This window comes from Microcebus murinus, chromosome 17, assembly GCF_040939455.1.
Source record: "Microcebus murinus isolate Inina chromosome 17, M.murinus_Inina_mat1.0, whole genome shotgun sequence".
Classification (NCBI taxonomy): domain Eukaryota; kingdom Metazoa; phylum Chordata; class Mammalia; order Primates; family Cheirogaleidae; genus Microcebus; species Microcebus murinus.
The window spans coordinates 35048135-35068216 of NC_134120.1; the positions used below are offsets into that span (position 1 = coordinate 35048135).

At 37.2% G+C, this 20082-nt stretch overlaps 1 protein-coding gene across 24 annotated transcripts in view; it reads right to left on the bottom strand.

Annotated features, from left to right (window-relative positions):
• DTNA (dystrobrevin alpha) overlaps positions 1 to 20082 on the bottom strand; it is a 354661-nt gene that overhangs the window by 43644 nt on the left and 290935 nt on the right. For 8 of the 24 annotated variants that reach the window (XM_075993547.1, XM_075993546.1, XM_075993545.1 and 5 more), the window contains one exon: positions 19130 to 19213. In XM_075993547.1, the coding sequence (XP_075849662.1) occupies positions 19130 to 19213 (84 nt within the window). Of the gene's footprint in view, positions 1 to 8477; positions 8571 to 9146; positions 9225 to 17325; positions 17416 to 17440; positions 17775 to 19129; positions 19214 to 20082 lie in introns of those variants that run through there. The other 16 variants (XM_075993556.1, XM_075993544.1, XM_075993543.1 and 13 more) reach the window with 4 other exon arrangements.

Genomic DNA, 20082 nt, shown 5'->3' on the forward strand with positions numbered 1-20082 from the left:
TCCCTTCCAAAATAGCTCCTTCCTTGTCTGAATCCTTTACTGTAACAATTTTTTTTCCTGGCCATTTATAAGACATTCCTGTCTTCATTATCTCTGCTCAAGTATATACCTTTCACATATGTAAGTGATCCTTGTTTTAATCTGAACACTTCCACTCTTAGGGCTGTACTAAATAACTAGAACATTCCTGAATTTTCCTACTTAACAACCCAGTTGTTTCCCCATCATCAGAAAAAGAGGCTTCTCTTTTCTTTTTGCCTGAATGAGATAATGTATGTAAAAAGCATCAAACTGGTGTGATGTCTGGAACTATCAAGTGCTCAAAAATGTTAGTTAATGCAATGTTGTTATCATTTTGCCTCTTAAGTAACCTATTTAGATTCATTAATGATTCTTGTCCCCATCAAAATGTCATCTACCATCCAACAACTACCTACAGTAGTGCTTCTCAAGCTTCAAAGTGTAAGCATATCACTTAGGGATTTTGTGAAAATGCACTCTCTGATTCTGTAGTGAAGGGTTGTGGGGTGGGTTGGGGGTGGGATCTGAGAATCTGCATTTCTAACAGGCTTCCAAGAGATGTTGATACTATTGGTCCAGTGTACAGGTCCAACACTGACTAGCAAGCATGTAGAAGATCTTGAAAATAAAATGGAAAATACAAATACATGAAATAAAGCCTAAATGTAAACCATATAAAAATATCATTTTTCATGAGTAATTAACCGATCTCCATATAGCATGTGTGATATTTTTACATTCTCTTAAAACACAAAATTCTAGGATATAGGGCTCACATAATCTGTAGTATCAATCTCAGTGGATTGAGATTTTAGCCAGCACACAAATTTAGACTTGGAATAAGAAAACAATTTGAATAGTAAAAGGCAGAATTCATTCTAGAAAATTGATGCTTTAAAGCAGATATGAATATTTATCTTTATAAAACAATGTGCTTTGAAGTGGTTAAAAAGAATAACTAAATTTCTTATTACAGCTTCAATAACAAAGAGAAAGTGACACTGTCTTTGCTTTAAACATAAAACTGTCCCACAAAGAGGCAATTTAATTTGATTTTTAAGACACTTGTCATTTATGCTTGTGTATTAGAGACTGTATATATTAGAGACAGTGTATGCAGACAATAGGGCCCATTGCTCCAAGTCTAGGATGATGTCTAAAAGTGATTTTGTCAGAAACACTTGTGTTTTCATAAATAAATTAATAAAAACTTTCATAGAAAATCCCATGATAAAAGTATCTTTTATCACGAATGACCAGCTAGTATAAATTATTTGTTACACTAAAATAAGCCTCCTGGAAATGTGAGATGTGAAGATATGGGACTCTGTATAGCAAGCAATAACTCACACCTCCATGCATTTCCTCCCCCAACACCGCATGAACAGGAGCTGGTGTGATATATTACCCCTTTGTGCACACGAACGATTTATGGGTCCACATGTGCCAATTCAGTATGTTCAAATTATACCAGGGTGAATGAGGCATTCCTCTGATAAATTCCATTATTTCAAGACTTCAATTATAAATAGTTGAAAATGAATGGCCAATAATCCCTAAATCATTAAAATAAATACTGATTCCAACACCCTTTCTAGCCCTCGCTATTCATTTCAGGACTTTATAATCAGCAATCTTGCTATAAGACTATGATGAATTAAAAAGTGGCTATGGTGTTGACTGCATTGTAGAGCAGGAAAATCCATTATTTGGAAGGGTCTCCACTTTCTACCTTAAATGCATGACTAGTGTCTGTTGCTAGTGATTTCAAAATGGCATTCTAGGAAACTCAGGTGGCCCCAGCTAAGCTAGGGCTTACTAACTTGTGATTTAGTGAAGATTTCAGGGAATTCAGGGTTTGTTCACATTTCTTTGATTTCTCTTTGACTTTGTTCTGCCTGCCAAGTTGGGACAGTCAACCAAAAAAAATAGTATGATTCAAAGGGCACCAGAAATGTTCCTATATTCTCCCTTGATATTTTTTTCTATTTATCTGGATGGTGACAGGAATTTTATCACTAGAGATTAATTTTTAAGGCCATCAGTTCTCATGTACTATTCTTCTATTAAAATGCAAATAGCTAATGGGAGGATTAGTGCCTGAGAAGGGGAATTATTAATTAACACTCATACAGAGGACTCCTTTATTAGATTATTTCCTATCTTTTGCAGTTGATTGACAGTAACATGCTATGGAAATAGGGCACATTTCAGGCATTTAGGGGTCAGTGGCAGACGACAGTCTGGGTGAAAAGGAATGAAGTGATACTGGGGGCCTAAGTATGGTTTTATGGGACTAAAGAATGGGGAAAGAAACTAACTCTCAAAGCGTGATGTGCTGGCCTTTTAATGAGTGGTTTGCAAAGAAAAGACAAGAAATCACTAAATGGCCATCGTCATGGATAATAATAATAAAAACTTGTCATAATTGTGGCTTCTCTGAGGGATACCTTGAAACTCCTTTCAAGACTCTGACTTTAACAACTCATTATGTTCCAATCAAGGTCATGCTTTCTGCCTTAGGCAAACTCTCAACTTTTTCCATTTCCTTCTATCCCAGTTGCCCCTGATGTGCTCCAGGCCACTGTCCTGTTCTTCTGAATTAACATAAAGTCGTCTCAACAGGTTGCTCTGACATTAGACCGCATTATAACTTTCCTCCAATTCACTTTCTATCCTGCAGCCAATGACCTTTTAAAAATGAAGTTGGCTGTAACATTTTTATGCATAAAACTCTTCAATAGATTCTTGTTTCTCAAACTTCTAAACAAGACTTATAAGGTCCTGCATAATCCAGCTTTATCCTTTACCCCCATGACTCCATGAGACTGACCACAGATAAGTCCCAAATGCACCCCATTCTCTCTGCCTCCTCCACCTACCTCCTTCACTTACTTTCACTTAGGTAATTCCTCTTCATCCTGGCCTTAGCTTTCATTGCCATTTCCTATTCTCACCCCCACTTATGTCTTCCCTCAAATTCATATGCTAAAGCCCGAACACCCTAGTACCTTAGAATGTGATTGTATTTGGAGATAAGGCCTTTGAAGAAGTAATTAAAGTTAAATGAGGTAAAAATAGTGGAGCCCTAAGCACATAGAAATGATGTCCTTTTAAGGAGAGGAAGAGACATTAGGGACGCACAGCACAGAGAAAAGGTCCTCTGAGGACACAGCAGGAAGGCAGCCATCTGTAAGCTAAGGAGAGATGCCTTGGGAGAAACCAACCCTGCTGGTTAATCTTGGAATTTCAGCCTTCAGAACTGTGAAAAAAATAAATTTCTGTTGTTTAAGCCTCTCAGTATGTTGTATTTTGTTATGGCAGCCTTAGCAAACTAATACAAAGTGGAAGACACCAGAGAGCATTAAAAATTTTCTCTAAACATTTTTGCCCAATATTACTTTCAGTTTTTTGGTTTTTAATTCCCTTTTAATTGCTTTTGCCATATCAGTGAATTACTGGCGCTTGTCTTTGCCCATCTTTACCATTTCTATCTGCATAAAGCTTAATACTTTACTTTCTTATCTACTGTATACTCCTATACTAAATGTTTCAATTTAAGGGCTACTATATAACGGTGATTTTATAGTCAAATGGTCAAAGCATTTATTTTACTAGTAAAAAAGGTTTCTGAGTACTGCTAACAATTTTTGTTTAGGGTAAGATGGAATGTTATGCCTATAGCACTATCAATATTCTACAACTGCAGTCCTCAACCCTTGGGCAGAGATCTGGTACTGGCCCGTGGCCTGTTAGGAACTGGGCCATGCATCATCACCTGAGCTCCACATCCCTCCCCTAACCCCCCCATCTGTGGAAAGATTGTCTTCCATGGAATCTGTCCCTGGTGCCGAAAAGGTTAGGGACTGCTGTTCTAGAACATCAACAGATGTTTATTGAGCACCTACTATTGTGCCAGGCACTGTGCTAGTGCCAGAGATAAGGCTGTAAATAAGCCAGAGAGGTTCCCTGCCCCCTAGAAGGTAAGATAGATAGTAAACCAACCAACTATCCAATCAACCAACCAACCAGCCAACCAATCAACCAAATGCTGATAGTTAGAAGGAAATAAATAGTATGCCATTATAGAGACTAATAATGGAGACCCACCTGGGAGGTGCCTTTAATCTAAGATTGGAAGCCAGAAAAAGAGCCAGTTCTTGTGCATGTGGAAGGAGGGGACATAGGTAAAATGGGCAAGAATGATCTAGATGGAGGGAAGAGTCCAGGTCTGGAGTCAGGGAAAGGATTGACTTGCAGGAACTGATCAAAAGCTGATGTAACTAAGTATCATGATTGAATGGGAAAACCCCATGAGAGCTGAGGCTAAGAGGTGAGGATGAAATCACACACAGGTTTGCAGACCATGGAGAGGGGTCTGGGTTGTAAACCATGTGCAATAGGAATCTATTACAGGGTTTAAAGCAGGTAAGCTAACAAAAATTTAGACTTAATAAATGAAATCCAGAAATAGACATTCTTAGGTGGAGGTAGATGTTTTTATTCCCCCAAGCATAAAATATTGTGGAGAAATTTTAAACTAGTTGGATTATCAACCCACTTGGGAGGAAATCTACTTGAGATACAAATATGCACTTTACTGTACTTGAGAAAAATACAAGTAGGACAATTTTAACCTGGTTTTATGAGCTTAGGAATCTAACCAGGTGATAGCAATTGATTATGACAGCAAAGTATAGACTGCAGCCTTTAGATATGTCCTCTCCCTTACACTGGGGGCCTTTTTAGAGTTAAGAAAAGTATGTTAGAAGCTTTTCAATGATAAATATTGAGGACATAACTGTGGTTGCAGGTGGAAGTTCTGGGTTGATTTCCAATCTTTTGGTCTACTTGCCTCAGACCTTCCCTATGACCTGGCAAGCCCAGGCCCTTGATAAACTTTGGGGGAGAACAGTAAAAGCCACATTGTATTACATTTTGAGACCCCTCCTCCTCCAATGAACAAGTTCTTTAAAGCCATTAAGGCTTTTAGAACTTCACGGAATTAGGAAGGCAGCGGAAATTCTTCCCTGAATTGCAGTTTACTTATTTGGCTTATCTGACTTCAGAACCAGCAATGACATAAGTGTTGCTTTAATTTAGCATCCAACTATTAACTAATGAGTCAGTTTCCCATTGTGTTATGTAGTTAATATAGGGTAGAAGACCCCCACATAGAGTTAATCAGGAGCATGCCTGAATAATGGCAAAAACAGAGCTTTTGATCTAGAACAGCTATAAGGTGCCTGTTTGTAGAGCATCTCATGAAGGGTGCAGACAAGGAGGTGAAGGAATGGGGTGGAAAACAGATGGGACCGGGTTTGAGGAGACTTGAGTGCAAGCCCTTACCAGCATGTGACTTTGGATAAGTCACTCAGCATCTCGAAGCTCATATTTTCTTATCAGTGAAATGAAAATTTTATCCAATATTCTAGGAGTAGGAGGAGCTAATTAAATAATATGTAGGGGAGGGCTATATAATTTTTGAAGCACTTCATAAACGTAAAATTTATTATTCCTACTCTGGCTGTTGTGATGAGATAAAAGAGACCAAAAATAAAATTATTGCCCTTTTGGAAGATTACAATTAAAATGAAAAGTCACAACTCCAGGAGCGACATAAATAAAGGGGAACATTGACGACCACCCTTCCTATTGCTATTGTGTGCTCAAAGTATTTGTTTAAATAAGATAAAAAATACTAGAATAAGATATGTGGTTTCAGTAAATAGACATGTGAAGGATGCAGTGTGAAGGCGTTATCCACAAAAGCTTTCTGGAGGGCATGAGTTGATGCAGGTTTTAAAAGAGGTGATGCAGGATAGTGGGTGTGAACTTGGACAGAAATGGTTAAAATCTCTGCCCCACCGTTTAGAAGCTGTGTGACAGTGGGAGAGTCAGGGAAACTATAAAATGACACCTTCACTTTTCCACAAAATGGGGATGGTCATATTTACTCCATGGACTTACTCTAAGGACTAGGAGAAATTAGTATATTTAACACAAAGCTTAGCATGAGACAAGAGCTTTGAAAAATAGTAGCTATTATGACTATTACCATTATTATACATCTCACCATAATTGAATGATGGTAAAGCATTATAGCTATAATGATGATAAGGGAGGTGAGAGATCATTATGTTACTTACATAATCATGACAGATGTGAGGAATTGTTAGGCTCTAATTAAACATAAAGGAAAGGAAAGGAAAAAATGAGAAATTTGAAAGAGAAGTTGGAATATTTTTAAGCTATGAGAACCATGGAGGGCACAGCTATTAAAATGGAGTCTGCTTCATGGATCAGTCTTAAATTCTGCTTTGTTTTCAAAATACAAATCACATGTAGCTTTTATCAAGCAGATGTAAGGTGTCTCTGCTGAGAATTTTATGGTCTTAAGTGGCCATTAAGTCAATATGATTAATTACTTGAGTAGGGAAAACCCGCTGGTAGTGACAAACTCTGAGCTTTTTTTCTTTGGAGATTTCTTTGTTACAACCTTAATTAAGAAAAGGTCATAGAAGAGTGGTAGAAATAACAGGAGTGTGCTTAGAATTATGAGGAGAGGACACGGTGTGAGATCACGTCATTGCCTTATGATTGGATCTACATTAACTTTATTCTTCTTTGAAGATGACCGATATAATGTTTTGGTAATTCAGTGTTTAGTTCTATTGTTTCGGCTACCATGTAACATTGAGGTGCCAAACTCATTGGGAATAAGATTAAAGCAATCTTGTAGTTTTGAGAGGCTGAGTTGTGAGAAAGTGGATACTATTTAATAGCTCAGAAAAGAGCAGAGATGGGCTTAGGTCAGCTGAAAAGAGTGCATTTTTATTTCATTAAAGAGTAGAATATAAGATTAAATTAAACAAATATACTGGCTATGTATTTTTAAAAATACAAATTAAGATATATATACCCATTAAAATTAATATATGTTCTTCAGTTCATCAGAGCTAAAGTCATCTCATGTACTCTTTTTGCAAAATAGCTCCAAGGAGCAGCAATAGGAAGGAACTTTGGAAACATAAGAGAGAGGAAGAAAGAGTTCTAGAAACAAAGTGGCTAATACACCCAGTGCTGAGGGCTATAAGCACAGGTGTTTCAGAGACGCCTCCGTGAAATAGTAGAGGAAAGGAGAACTGCTATGCTGAAGGTATAAACTATTTTAATAGAAAGTTGACCCACTGGCTCATGTAACTGTCATGTAACAGTTATAATGGCAGAAAATCCATGGGCCCTTAGTTCAGAAAAAAAATAGAGTTGTTAAGCAAAACTGAAATTTTCCAAGGAATTGGTTTGCTAAGTACATTTGTAAGACAGCAGTCTAAACTAGATTGAAGCATACCTGTGCTAAACTTGTAGTCTGCCCTTTTGCTTTCATTCAAATTGCAAATATACATTTATTCTTCTTCTTATTTTTTTTTTGAGGCAGTCTCACTCTGTTGCCCCAGCTAGAGTGCTGTGGTGTCAGCCTAGCTCACAGCAACCTTAAACTCCTGGGCTTAAGCAATCCTGCCTCAGCCTCCCGAGTAGCTGGGACTACAGGCATGTGCCACCATGCCCAGCTAATTTTTTCTATGTATTTTTAGTTGGCCAATTAATTTCTTTCTATTTTTAGTAGAGACAGGGTCTCCCTCTTGCTCAGGCTGGTTTCGAACTCCTCCTGACCTTGAGCAATCTACCTGCCTCGGCCTCCCAGAGTGCTAGGATTACACGTGTGAGCCACCTCGCCCGGCCTACATTTATTATTAAAATCAAGTAACTTAAACCAGTGGAAGGAATCTTCTATGTCACAATTAAAATAGAGAAAAACTTTATGAATGCCCTTATCTGAATATTTTGAATTCCTGGATTTCACACATCTGAAGTAAGTGTTGCATATTCTGGGGACTTGAAAGCAGGCTTTATCAGGAGGGCTACTTAGAAACATTTGTAAATAATGGAATCGTTGAAAGACAATTTTTCCCACTGTTACCACTGTTAAAGAAATGATTTCCATTTTATGATCTTAGCACATTACACTTTCTCTTTTTCATTTCTATCTTAAGTGAAATGAAGCATTGTTTTCCAAATCACCAGAGACATCCCTGTCTTTGGAATGAGACAAATTATTGCATCACTGTCCTGGGGTAATTTGACACGACACATGTAGCGCAGAACTGACTGGTGGGAACCAGTATTACATCCACCTGAATGCTAATATTTATCATGGCTCCCATTTACACACATTTTCCTTTCAGCTAAGATATAAACAAGGGTATGAATTCTATGGCTCATTAATGGGAAGTATCCAAACTAATGTCACAAAAGATGTCTTCATCGAATCAGTTAAAAAGTGCCTTAGTAACACCATTGGCATCCAGTGACCTTGTTTCTTGCTAAGACTGCTTGTCACCAGTTCAGACTGTTCCCCTCTCTAAGGACAGTCAAGCAGCCAAACCTGCACTAACCATGATGGGTTGTTCCGGAGCATGTTGACATACAACCCGATGAGAACATGTTCATCAGCTAGCCTGTCTGCCACATTCAGGCTGTACTGTATCCTGAAACAGGGCAGGAGGAAAGAAAGGGTGTTGTTAAAGAAGGTGAACAAAAATAAGCAGAGAAGGTAGGAGTGAATTTGTGGTAGAATAGGCATTTAGAAAACCAAGCAAGTAAAGGAAGGGTAGTAAGTGATGTTCTATGATTAAAAAAGAAAATAAGCAAAATCCAAGCAACACAATTCTATTTCACTAACTTTAAAAATAAACATTTCCATTTATATTAAATAACTTTTTAGAAAACAGATTTGCATTCTTCAACCACTAAGCCCAAGGAATTCATCTGTACAGTAAACACACTGAAATGGATTGCACGCAAAGATTAAGTATCCTTTGGAAAATCAAATCTTCAGCTTAGTCACTTAGAAAAAAAAAAAAGAAAGGGAAATCAGGGAAAGTGAATAACAGCATAGATGTGTCTACTGGAAATAACTACTTGGTGTTGTTAATTGGGTTATAACAGAGCTGCTTTTACTAAATCAAAGATGGTCTTTCACACACAAAGCATTTTTGACAAAAGAAATCTCCAGTTTTAGTTGAGTTAATTCAGGGTTCCAGTGCACTCTGGCTTTAACTTACCCTTTGCCCTTCAGAAAAGCTGGAGCAGCCCTAGCCAGCAGTTTGTTCTGCTCTACTTCACTGTCCTTGGGAGGAGAGCTAGTTAATAAGATGGGAAAGCCAAGAAGAGCGTAAACACGGCAATGCATTCAAGAATAGACACTGGCAACAGACACTCCCAACTCTAGATCCAAGCTCCATTTGGACAGATCCCTTATTATTTTGAAATGTTCAAGATGTTTTCAGATTTCCACAGAGTTCAACTAGGAGTAGAAACCTGGCCTGAGAACCACAATTATAATGATAAAAGCCACCAGATCCCAGATTTGATCTTTGCTTTTTGCTTAACAAGCAAGCATTTATATTCCATATGCCTAGATATAATGAAAATTCCCTGAACATTTATCACGGGATATCACGTAAATAGTCCAATAGTTCATGAAATCCTACCAGCCTTTAGATCCCACTCAAGAAGCTTACTTCTCTAGCTTTCCCTAAATTCCCCAACTTTCTGTGTTGAATAGAAAGACTGGAAAATTACCAAGAGATTGCTGTCATATTAGAAGTGCTTTGCAGTACAAGTCAGCTGATTTGGGCTGTGAATCTACCAAGAAAACTTTCAGAGAAACAGAGATATACATTTGAGTCTTATAAATATATATTCGTATTTCTTATTTGTATATTAATACATACTAGTGAATACAGTCCCATCTCTAAAGCAAATTCTTAACATTTCATTATGAGAAATATTCATTTTATTTAGTAATTTTTTTTTTTTTGAGACAGAGTCTTGCTTTGTTGCCCAGGCTAGAGTGAGTGCCGTGGCGTCAGCCTAGCTCACAGCAACCTCAGACTCCTGGGCTCAAGGGATCCTCCTGCCTCAGCCTCCCAAGTAGCTGGGACTACAGGCATGCGCCACCATGCCCGGCTAATTTTTTGTATATATTAGTTGGCCAATTAATTTCTTTCTATTTATAGTAGAGACCGGGTCTCGCTCTTGCTCAGGCTGGTTTCGAACTCCTGACCTCGAGCAATCCGCCCGCCTCCGCCTCCCAGAGAGCTAGGATTACAGGCGTGAGCCACTGCGCCCGGCCAATTTAGTAATTTAAATGACAGTTTTAAAGTTTAAAATATAGTTTCATAAAAGTACAACTAGAAATATAAATAATAATTAAGTGTGGCCAAGGCAAAGTCACACAAGATCTATTGTGTTGAATAATGATGTCTCATTGGGAAATATGGTATAAATTCTTAGTGTTAATTAGTATTGCAATTGTATTGGTAATGTGTTTAAAGAGAGTTTGCTTCTTTGTACATTAAGTAAGAATTTGCCCTACACACTAGTCAACCTAAAACTATCCCACCTCCCTACATGGAAAACACAAAAATAATCTGTCTGACTTTGTTAGAATACCAAGTGCTTAACTACTGGCATCTAAATTATGAGGTTTTGCCACAAAATTTCAAGAAGTTCTAAATCTATATATAATCTATTTATATACATATAAGTTTATTTGTATATTATATATAAATCTATTTATATATTACATATATGATGACTTATAAAATAGTCAAAACCTTAAAAAACTTTTAACTACAAGTTTTAAGTTTCTACTACAAAGCACCACTCTTTCAGACTATGAAATACTAAAAAATAAAAATTTACAAATTAATATGACATTAGAATTTGGAAAATTATAGTTGGAATTCTTGCTTTATAATAGTATGTACTATAAGATTGCTTAAGTAGTGAAGTCTCTGTTAAATATAATATCAAATTTGATTTATAAAGAAAATGTCTAGATCTGAGTAGTCATTCATGTTTGTTGAATGAATGACATTTTTACTTAGCTTTTTAGGAAGGCATCTGTTACACAAAGTATTGCTGTACCTAAAATGTACAATTGATCACAAAAAATATTGACTTTAAAAATAAATTAGACTAATGTTCTGGGAGAATTTACATTCCTGATGACCTTAATCTTTTTTTTTTTTTAGCATATTGATCTTTATCTTCGAAGACTATGAAATCTGCATATCAGGGCCACTGTAAGCCATCATAGTTGGTGTTTTCTGTGATGCACCATTATCCCACCCAAACAGCATTCCACACCTTGTCTACAGAAGCATATCTCCGTACATTCATTATTCAGCAACTACCATCTCCCTGATGCCCAATATCCTTCTCCTACTTTTTTTTTAGCAATGTAAGATAGATGTATCTATTGCATAATTGATTTCAGATGCATGCAAAACCATCCAAAACACTGTGTGAAATATCAATGATTCTTCCCTTCAAACTAAACTATCTCCCTGTCTTGTTATACTTCCTTGCTCTTTGAATCTCATAAATTATAGTGATGCTTCCTTAAACCAAAAGCTTAATAATTCCACAGGTACATCCTCTGATGCTGAATTTGTGAGATAAAAAGAAAGAACCAGTAGAGAAAATAAACACAGGAAGGTTAACCATGAAGATGTATTTGCTACAAATTATTCTGGTGAAGTTTTATGGGAGGAAGAAGATAAAGGCCCAGAAGTGCTGTTTCACCATTCGGTCACCAAAAAAAAACACAAGCATGTAGGACCCCGTTGATGTTAGTACCATGCAGGGGTGGGGTGATGGGAAGGGGGCAATTAGTCAGATATTCCTTTGGTGGCCATATTCTTTTTTTCCCTTTAATTCTTTGAATTCCTCTGCTCCTTCCTCCATTCTATTTGCCTGTCTCTCCTCTGCTCTTCTTTTTCTTCCTTCTTCTTCCCAGGTCCCCTTCTCCCTCAAAGGGATGAGTGGATATTCTATGTATACAAAACTGTCTTAACTTTTATTGTCATTTTCTTTGTACTGGTCCTTGCTAGTGTTGGTTTGAGGGAATAATTTAAATCCTTTTATTTTCCTTTCTTTTCCTACATGAATTCTTGGGAAAATTCTTTGAAAATATGGGGGTTACACTATGCACATTTATGAGTTTGTGGAAATAAACTATTTGTTTTGCTACTGCTTAAAATTACTAGTGCCAAGAGCATTTCTGACTTTTGGTACTCACTGTTTACATAGTTTCTGTACTTCCTAGAGCTAGCCTCAAATTCTTCTCCTCATCACCGGTTTCTGGGAAGCCAAAACTATGACCAAGTATAGACAACTCCAAGTGCATGATGAAAACAAGACAAAAATAGCCACTCTTTCAAAATGAAATGCATCAAGAACTTAGAAAGTTGACAGGCGGCAGGTTACACTTAAAACTTGGGTCTTTAAAGTCTTTTCACTTGACGTGCCTTCCACTAGAATCTCTTCTTAAGCTCCCAAAGAGCTTGAAGAAAGGAAGCAAAGTGAAAATTTTTTCTCCTGAGTTATGAAAGTAGTGATTGCTATGGTTCTACTATTTTGCCCTTCCAAACCTCATTTTGAAATTTGATCCTCAGTGTTGGAGGCAGGGCCTAATGAGAGGTGCTTATGTTATGGGGGCAGATCCCTCATAAATGGCTTGGTGCCATCTTCATGATAATGAGTGAATTATCTCTCTATTTTTTCCCATGAGAACCGGCACCTCCCTACTCTCCTGTGCTTCCTCTCTCACCATGTGATCTCTGCACAAGCCAGCTCTTTTTCACCTTCCACCATGATGGGAAGCAGCCTGAAGCCCTCACTAGAAGCCGAGCAGATGTAGGCATCATGCTTCATGCACACCCTGCTGAACTATGCGGCAAATAAACCTCTTTTCTTTATAAATTACTCACCCTCAGGTATTCCTTCACAGTAACACAAATGAACTAAGACGGTGATGATATGTAGTTTATTATGATCCCTTCAAGGTGATGTATTCTCACAATATTTTAGGAATAATTCAGATTTTTGAACTTTCATTTTGTAGCTTGGAAGTTTGCAAGGAGAAGTTAAGTGATATTTCCAATTCATGTGGGCTTTAGGATCCGGCACATTGAAACCTATGTCTCTATTAAGGAAGGAGTGCTTCCAGCATATTGGTGCATCCAAATGCAACAATGGCTTTTGCATAACTCCAGCTCGAGCTCTGAAAGCTTCTCCTTGTTTTACATGTCCCGTCCTCAAATCAAAATGCATTAAATGCATTCTTTCTTTTAACTTCTGAAACTAGGAACTCCTTGGGGCTCACCTTGATCAGTGGTAATACATCTTTTCTAATCTGAGTCTCAAGGAGGAACAAGACTGACATCTCAAAATTTGTAAGTACACACATCTCTTTTTTCTATTGTTGTCTTTTTTTTTTTTTACCAAGCCCTTGCCACTGCATGAGCATATCCCTTTATTGATGGGTGTGGTAACAATTATACCCTGGGGGGTATGACATGGCAACTTTTGAAGTTTATGTGTTCTCCAGGAAGAAAAATTATTATTGCAGAAAATATTCCTTTAGACTGTTTTCTTTTTCTAAAAAAATCTTGATTTTTCTGACCATTTGCATTTTATACCTCTGGAAAGTAGCATATCTAAAGATAAATAAAATTCTTCCAAAGTTTTTCATGCATACACAAACACACATGTATGTACACATGATGATACAATGGGTTCTGAAAGGATGGAACAATTTCCAAAATATTTCATGTTTATTTTAAAAAATTCTCCCCTTAGTTTTGAAGGGTAACAAACAATATCAGTATTTTTACTTTAGTGGAAACATTTTTGTGGTGTACTAAGGTAACAAAATTATACATAAATGCCCCCTGAATTTTTGCCTAAACCTAAAATATATTCTTTTAAAACCATTTCTGCTTATGTTTGGTTACTATAGTAGCCCTGGTCAAAGGTTTTTTTTTTTCTTTTATTGAACATAATCTTAAAGGCCTGGCTGCAGTCTCACAGAGAACCAATACCACATAAACAAATTATGTTAATGTGGAATAATTATTATCACAATAGTTAAAAGGAAAATAATATTTGAATGATAGCAAATTGAGAGCAGATATTTTAATTTCTATTGATTTTTAATAATTCATAAGTACGTGTGGTATTTGGATTTGTGAAGGATGACTTGTTAAATTGGCTCTTTCCTTAAGTAACTGCCTATTGTTAAAAAAATTTGCTTCTTGCTGTAATTTACAAGGTCTACTAGTAAGGTCATCATACTAATTTAAGTACAATAAAACAGTCCACAAATCAGTTCTGTCAAGAGATAATTTTTTGAAATTATTGCTTGTTTCCTTTTTTAGCTTTTAATAGGTTAGATCTGAAATATAAAATTTTGACTACATGCAATTCAGTAGACAAGCATAAACAAATAAGTCAGTGTCTCAGTGGGAAAATTAGCTGTCATAAATTCAGGCTAGTATGAAAGTTGAACCATCTTAAGCAGGTAGTAGGGAAGAAATAAGAATTCTTAGGTCACATTTGATTCACTATATTTACTATATTGTCCCCAGATATCATCAAGCCATACCAATTATATTTTTGCCAAGAGAGCCTCTAGGAATGTTTGCTGGGTATGGGGAATGCACAGAAAACAACCAAAGCAAAAATAAAAAGGAAAAGTAAAAAAGAATAGGTGTTCTTAAAGAGAAGAAGAGAGGTGACTGTGGTTTTAATTATGCATTAATTTAGTATAGGAAATTGTTAGAGATAAACGTGAAGACTAATTTAAATTTGAAAAAATCTAGCATATTAGCGAAGCTTCAGGGCTACATGAAGTAAAGAATTATCTGCAGAGAGAGATTATTTCAAATTTCATCAGATTTCACAAAACATGCCTAGAAAGTTTGAAAAGAGTGAGGAAATCTTCATGATGGTGCCAGATGCTAATTTACAAATTTATCTATTTTTATGCCTGAAAATGGATGGGCATTAATCTTCGAAATAAGTTAGCTATGGAGAAAACTTTGACTTCAATGGCTGAATTCAGTCTCTAAATTTTAATCCTTTCTGATTACCAAATCACAAATATTTAAAACTTAGTTTGAATATTTTAAGTCAGATTAAAAGCCTGGGTTGGTAGGTAAAGAATCTTTTGGTAAGTGAAAGTGTTTGAAGAAAAATGAAAAAAATACTGTTAATTAGAATTTCTTTGATTGGAAACCTAAATCAGTCAACTAATTGACCAACCACTCAACCGACAAAAATAACTCACAAATGCTGCTCCACTGGGAAGAGTTAGGGTTTGGGAAGTACTCAGTGTTGGTGGTGCCCTTCTCATAAGAAATACAGAGCCAAATACAGCCTCAGTAATTAACTACTTATTGCTGTGATAAACCAGAAAATAGCATATTGGATTGTGTTCAATGCATGATATGAGTTATAAGCAATTTTGTAATATTTGGTAGACTGATAAGATCTGGCTAGATGTTATATATAATAGCCGAAATGATTCTTTTTGTGAGTGGTTACCACTTTAGAGGTTGCAACTATGAAAATACCTTTGAAACATTTAAGTGATGTTTCTAATATTAGAGGTAAAAGAAACTAACCTTATTCAAGCTTTCAGAATGTCTTTACTGTAACTAACAAAGAAGACAGGTCATAGTTAAAGAAGCTTATTCCACATTGGAAAGGATTGGTTAACTCTCTCACATACACTAAGTAAGGATTTTGGTAAGATAATTAAGATTTTACAAAGGAAGCATGATGCCAACAAAAATAGCAGATTCTAAGGGGCACCTGGCTATGGGCTGTGAATGGGAGAAAGGGCCTTTTGGGCCTGGCTTTGTGGCCAGTCATTGAAATAATATTGGCAATAACAATATACTCTCTTTCATAAGCTTAGCTAATGTTGCTGGCCCTCCACACATAACCCTTGCATCTCTTCCTAGTGGTGATGATAGATTTCCAACAGTCTAGCCATTCTTTCCTATAAATTTATAAGAAAATAATCTAGCTTTAGAGATATGATTTATGATCAAGCAAATGAATGAGATGAGTTTGTCCATGAATTAGTTTTTGACTCACATCTTACCCAACTGCTAACTGGCACTGAGCATACACATACATGTGTGTGCACACACAGACCATACACATGAATACACACACACACACACACACACACACACACACACACAAGAAGACTTCAAAGGACTAAGGGAAAGTGCCTTTGAGAATTGCTTATTTTCTTTTAAGTATGGGAAAAGGGAATCCAGCATATAGTTAGAAAAGGACATAAGAACAGGGGATGTGACAGATGGTGGTGGCAACAGAGGTACACACTCATAAATCTGTGTCAGGCAGATTACTAGGATGTCAAAAGACTTCAAAGATATACCCTTGTGCCTTTTGAAGATCAAAGTCATATGCTTGTGAAGGGCCCTAGGTGAATAATGCCAGGGGTTTGTGGTAAGGATTCAGGAGTGGTGATTTCACTTCATCCTCATTCTGCTTTATCTTTCTAAGATCTGTCAAAATACAAAAGACTGAACACTCAGGCTAAATAAAATAAGGCGAACTTGCCTACTTTCTCAATGCTGCCCTAATACTGGCCAGTACTATTCTTGGCTTGCTTAGGTTTTATTTGATTGTAAGGGGGGGCAGTTGGGATGCGTTAGGGGTGAGGGCAGAGCTCTAGGTCATACTGCTTTGGCTCTGTTCTAATTATAGAAAGTGTGGGACCTTTAACTTCTGCCTACATCTGGCATGACGCATTGCCATCAACATTAGGGTTTCCACATGGTTAAGAAATAAAAAGTGGGTCACCACCAGCATTATCAAGTAGTACAAAATAAGCCCTGAGAACAGGAAACTGGTTTTGAAATTTTATATTCAGTAGGAATCAGACTGCCCTCTCTGTGGGGGAAACAGGGCCCAGGCCCAGGGAGATAGAAAGGTGCAAGTCCTCAAGTCTTTAACTGCAGTAAAGCCCAGCCACAGGGCATTGTCTTAGCCTCGCCCAGTTAGCGCTAACGATCTTTCTCCAAGAGATTCCTTAATTCAAGAGTCTTAGAAATCACCATCTGGGGTTTTGCAAATTGTATAAAAGCAGAGATTTGTCCAAACACGATCGAGGTTGGTACTCTTCACATATATGCATCTCATATATACTGGTATGAGGCTACGAAATCAATAAAGCAAGTGGGAAAGAGAGGAAAGAACTGAGAAGTCTTTCAGTAGAATCCCATTCAACCTCAGAAGATGTCTATCTCCAAGAAGACATACTACAAGAGGATTTTAGTGCCGCGGTAGCATGACTATCAGCTGGCTATGGAACTAGGACTACGATTAGCGATTCAGGGTGGGGATACTGACCGTGCACCGTGCTCAAGCTGATTTACACACAGCTTGATGAGGCAATGCTCTTCAGCCACAGGGCTGGATGCACTTATCCCCTCAGGTAACCTGAGAGATTCAAACAATGAGACCTCATTAAAACCTCCCATGGACAGAGCAAGGCCCACTCAGAGAGGAAAGACATTTAGTGTATACAACTTTATTGAACAGCACCCTTAACACAGAAACCGGAGGCCAATCTCTGTGGCGATAGGAAGAACTGCACGCTTTAAACAACATGTCTGTGGGTCACAGGGAGCATTCCAAAAGGACTGAAAATGGGAAAAAAGGGAAATGATCATATTTTGGGTTAATGGGTACCATGCACCCTGGAGGAACCAGAACAGCTCAAAGTGTTATAGGAATAGTTTAGGGTAGAAGAAGTCATGTTATCCATCTAGACGCATCCACCATAAGCACCGCCCGAGCTGAAATGATATAAAATGACCTTCAGTAAGGATGGGGTCTGCCTCTGCTTGGCATCTGCAGAATGTCGAGCTTCCTAATAAAAGCACATCTTTGTATAAACATCATGTCAGGTCCTCCCTAGATAGATGCACATATCCATGTCTTTTACAGACTGCACGGTTTATGATTTTGTTTCAGGAAAAAAAATGGTCACGTTTGCTGGTGGCTCTTAAAAAGAGTGCTAAAAGGAAGTTACTGAGGACCTGAACCATGTTATTTCACTGGGGACATCGTGCAGTATAACTGCCTCCTCCTTTCCACTTGTTAACAGGCTTAATTTATACACTGCAAACACTCTGTGCTGCCACATTTTGTTTATTACAGCTGTGGGGAACATCTTCATCTCAGGTTCCTGCTGATGGGTAAATACAGGAATTCAGGGGAAAAATCAGCAGTGATTTTAGCCTCACGTCTTCAAATCCCCAGGAGAATGTACCAGGATATTACAGTGGAATTGGTACCTTATAAACCTCTTCAGGGAAAAGATGAATTATATGTGTTTCATGAAATATGAGGGCATTATTATTATTTTTTTTCTGCTGAAAGGCATTTGAAATCTTATGTTTAATCACTCACTTAATGTTCCTTACAGTTGTTTCTACTTTCCCGTGAGCCTTCTCCATGTAGTTATTAAATAGTTTTCTGGTGCTTGATTTATGATATTTGATCAGATGGATTAGAGCACCTCCTGACAGATGATATATGCAATGCTAACTCTTAGAGAAGTGTTTGCTTCTCTTGTTCCTTGCTTACATGGGGGTGGATCTTGTGCAAAAAGATGAGACACATATCCAAGTTGTTTTTATTTTTTTTAAGTTCTGTTATCATCCAAGAAACTACTTATATGGAAACTATATTTCCAAGTTTGGTCTTCAGCCTTTAGCCTCAGGAACTCTAGAGTTCACCAAGAAGAGGATTCTTTTATATCCGGAGCTTTAAATAAGGAGATGTTTCAGACTCTATATAATAATACACCACTGCATCTTGAAATTCCAATTCTTTGACTTCATTCAAATGCTATGAAAGTGACTTTATCAGTGGGGTAGAATCCGTGTGTGTCAGTCACAAAATTGAAATAGACCCCACATGCTTACTTTGGGTAGATTATAAATGCAGGTTTCCAGAAAGTGACATCAACCCCCAAAGCCATCCTCGCCCTCTCTAAATGCAGCCAAATGAATGAAATTGAACACTTATGATGGATATTTATAAACTAGTTTCCAATAATAATATTCTGCACTTGGCTTCACTAGAATATTTTTCTTGCCATAGAATCAAAAGAAAAGGCTGATTTTATAACAGGATAGGAACTTACCTCCTGGTAATGAAAGGGCTTCCTGAGGAGGGAACAGAGTGGGAGAACAGGGTGTCGTTCATGCTGGTTACAGGTCTGGGAGGCCTAAAACAAAATACAGCGTGTATGGAAAGTTAAAACAAATAGAAGTCACAACTTAAAAATTATCCACCATCCCTCGAGGAAAGGGCATGGGAAGATCAGAATTCTATATTGCCCAGGATCAATATAAAATCTTACATTTTCCAATTAAATTCTTTAAATATTTTATAGTTATATTTCCTTAAGTATATAAAATCTCAGTTAAACATTGGGAGTAAGATCTCTGGACACCTTGGGAGTGTTTATCCATTAGCTTTGAGTCTTGGCATTTCATTGAATCATATTCTCAATGGAGCTAAGATTTTAAGGAAGCCATTAGCTTTATTTCTACTGTCGTCTAAAGAGAGAAGCCCTGAAAACACTACTATCGCAAATCTACATCACCTTTGAAACAGGAGGATTCCTGAGGCTTTGGAAACTTTATTCTGTCTTCTCCATGACAATGGCCCTCTCTCCAATATACCTGGTCTGGAAGGACACAGGCTGCAAAATCATACTGTACCTTATCTTCCCTTTGTTCTAAGTGAAGAGGGAATTAACCACCACAAGGATTTACTAAGTTTCTTTTATTTGGATGATCCATCTTGTAGGATATATGGTGTAAGACATCCCATAAACTCTTTTTTCTTATGATGAAAGAAATAAAATAGGATCCAATATTCCTCAGAATTATCCATGGTTCTAAACACCAAGAGCATGGGGGCTGTCTTCCAGAATCTTATATTCTTTTTATTCTGTCATTCTTTTCCTGTCATGAATGTCTTAGTTCAGATGATAGGGCTAAGATCCCTATCTCATCTCCAAGCAGTTTTTAGTCTTTTTAAAGGTTCAATGTAAGATAGCAAATGATGATATGAGATGGAATTTAGAGT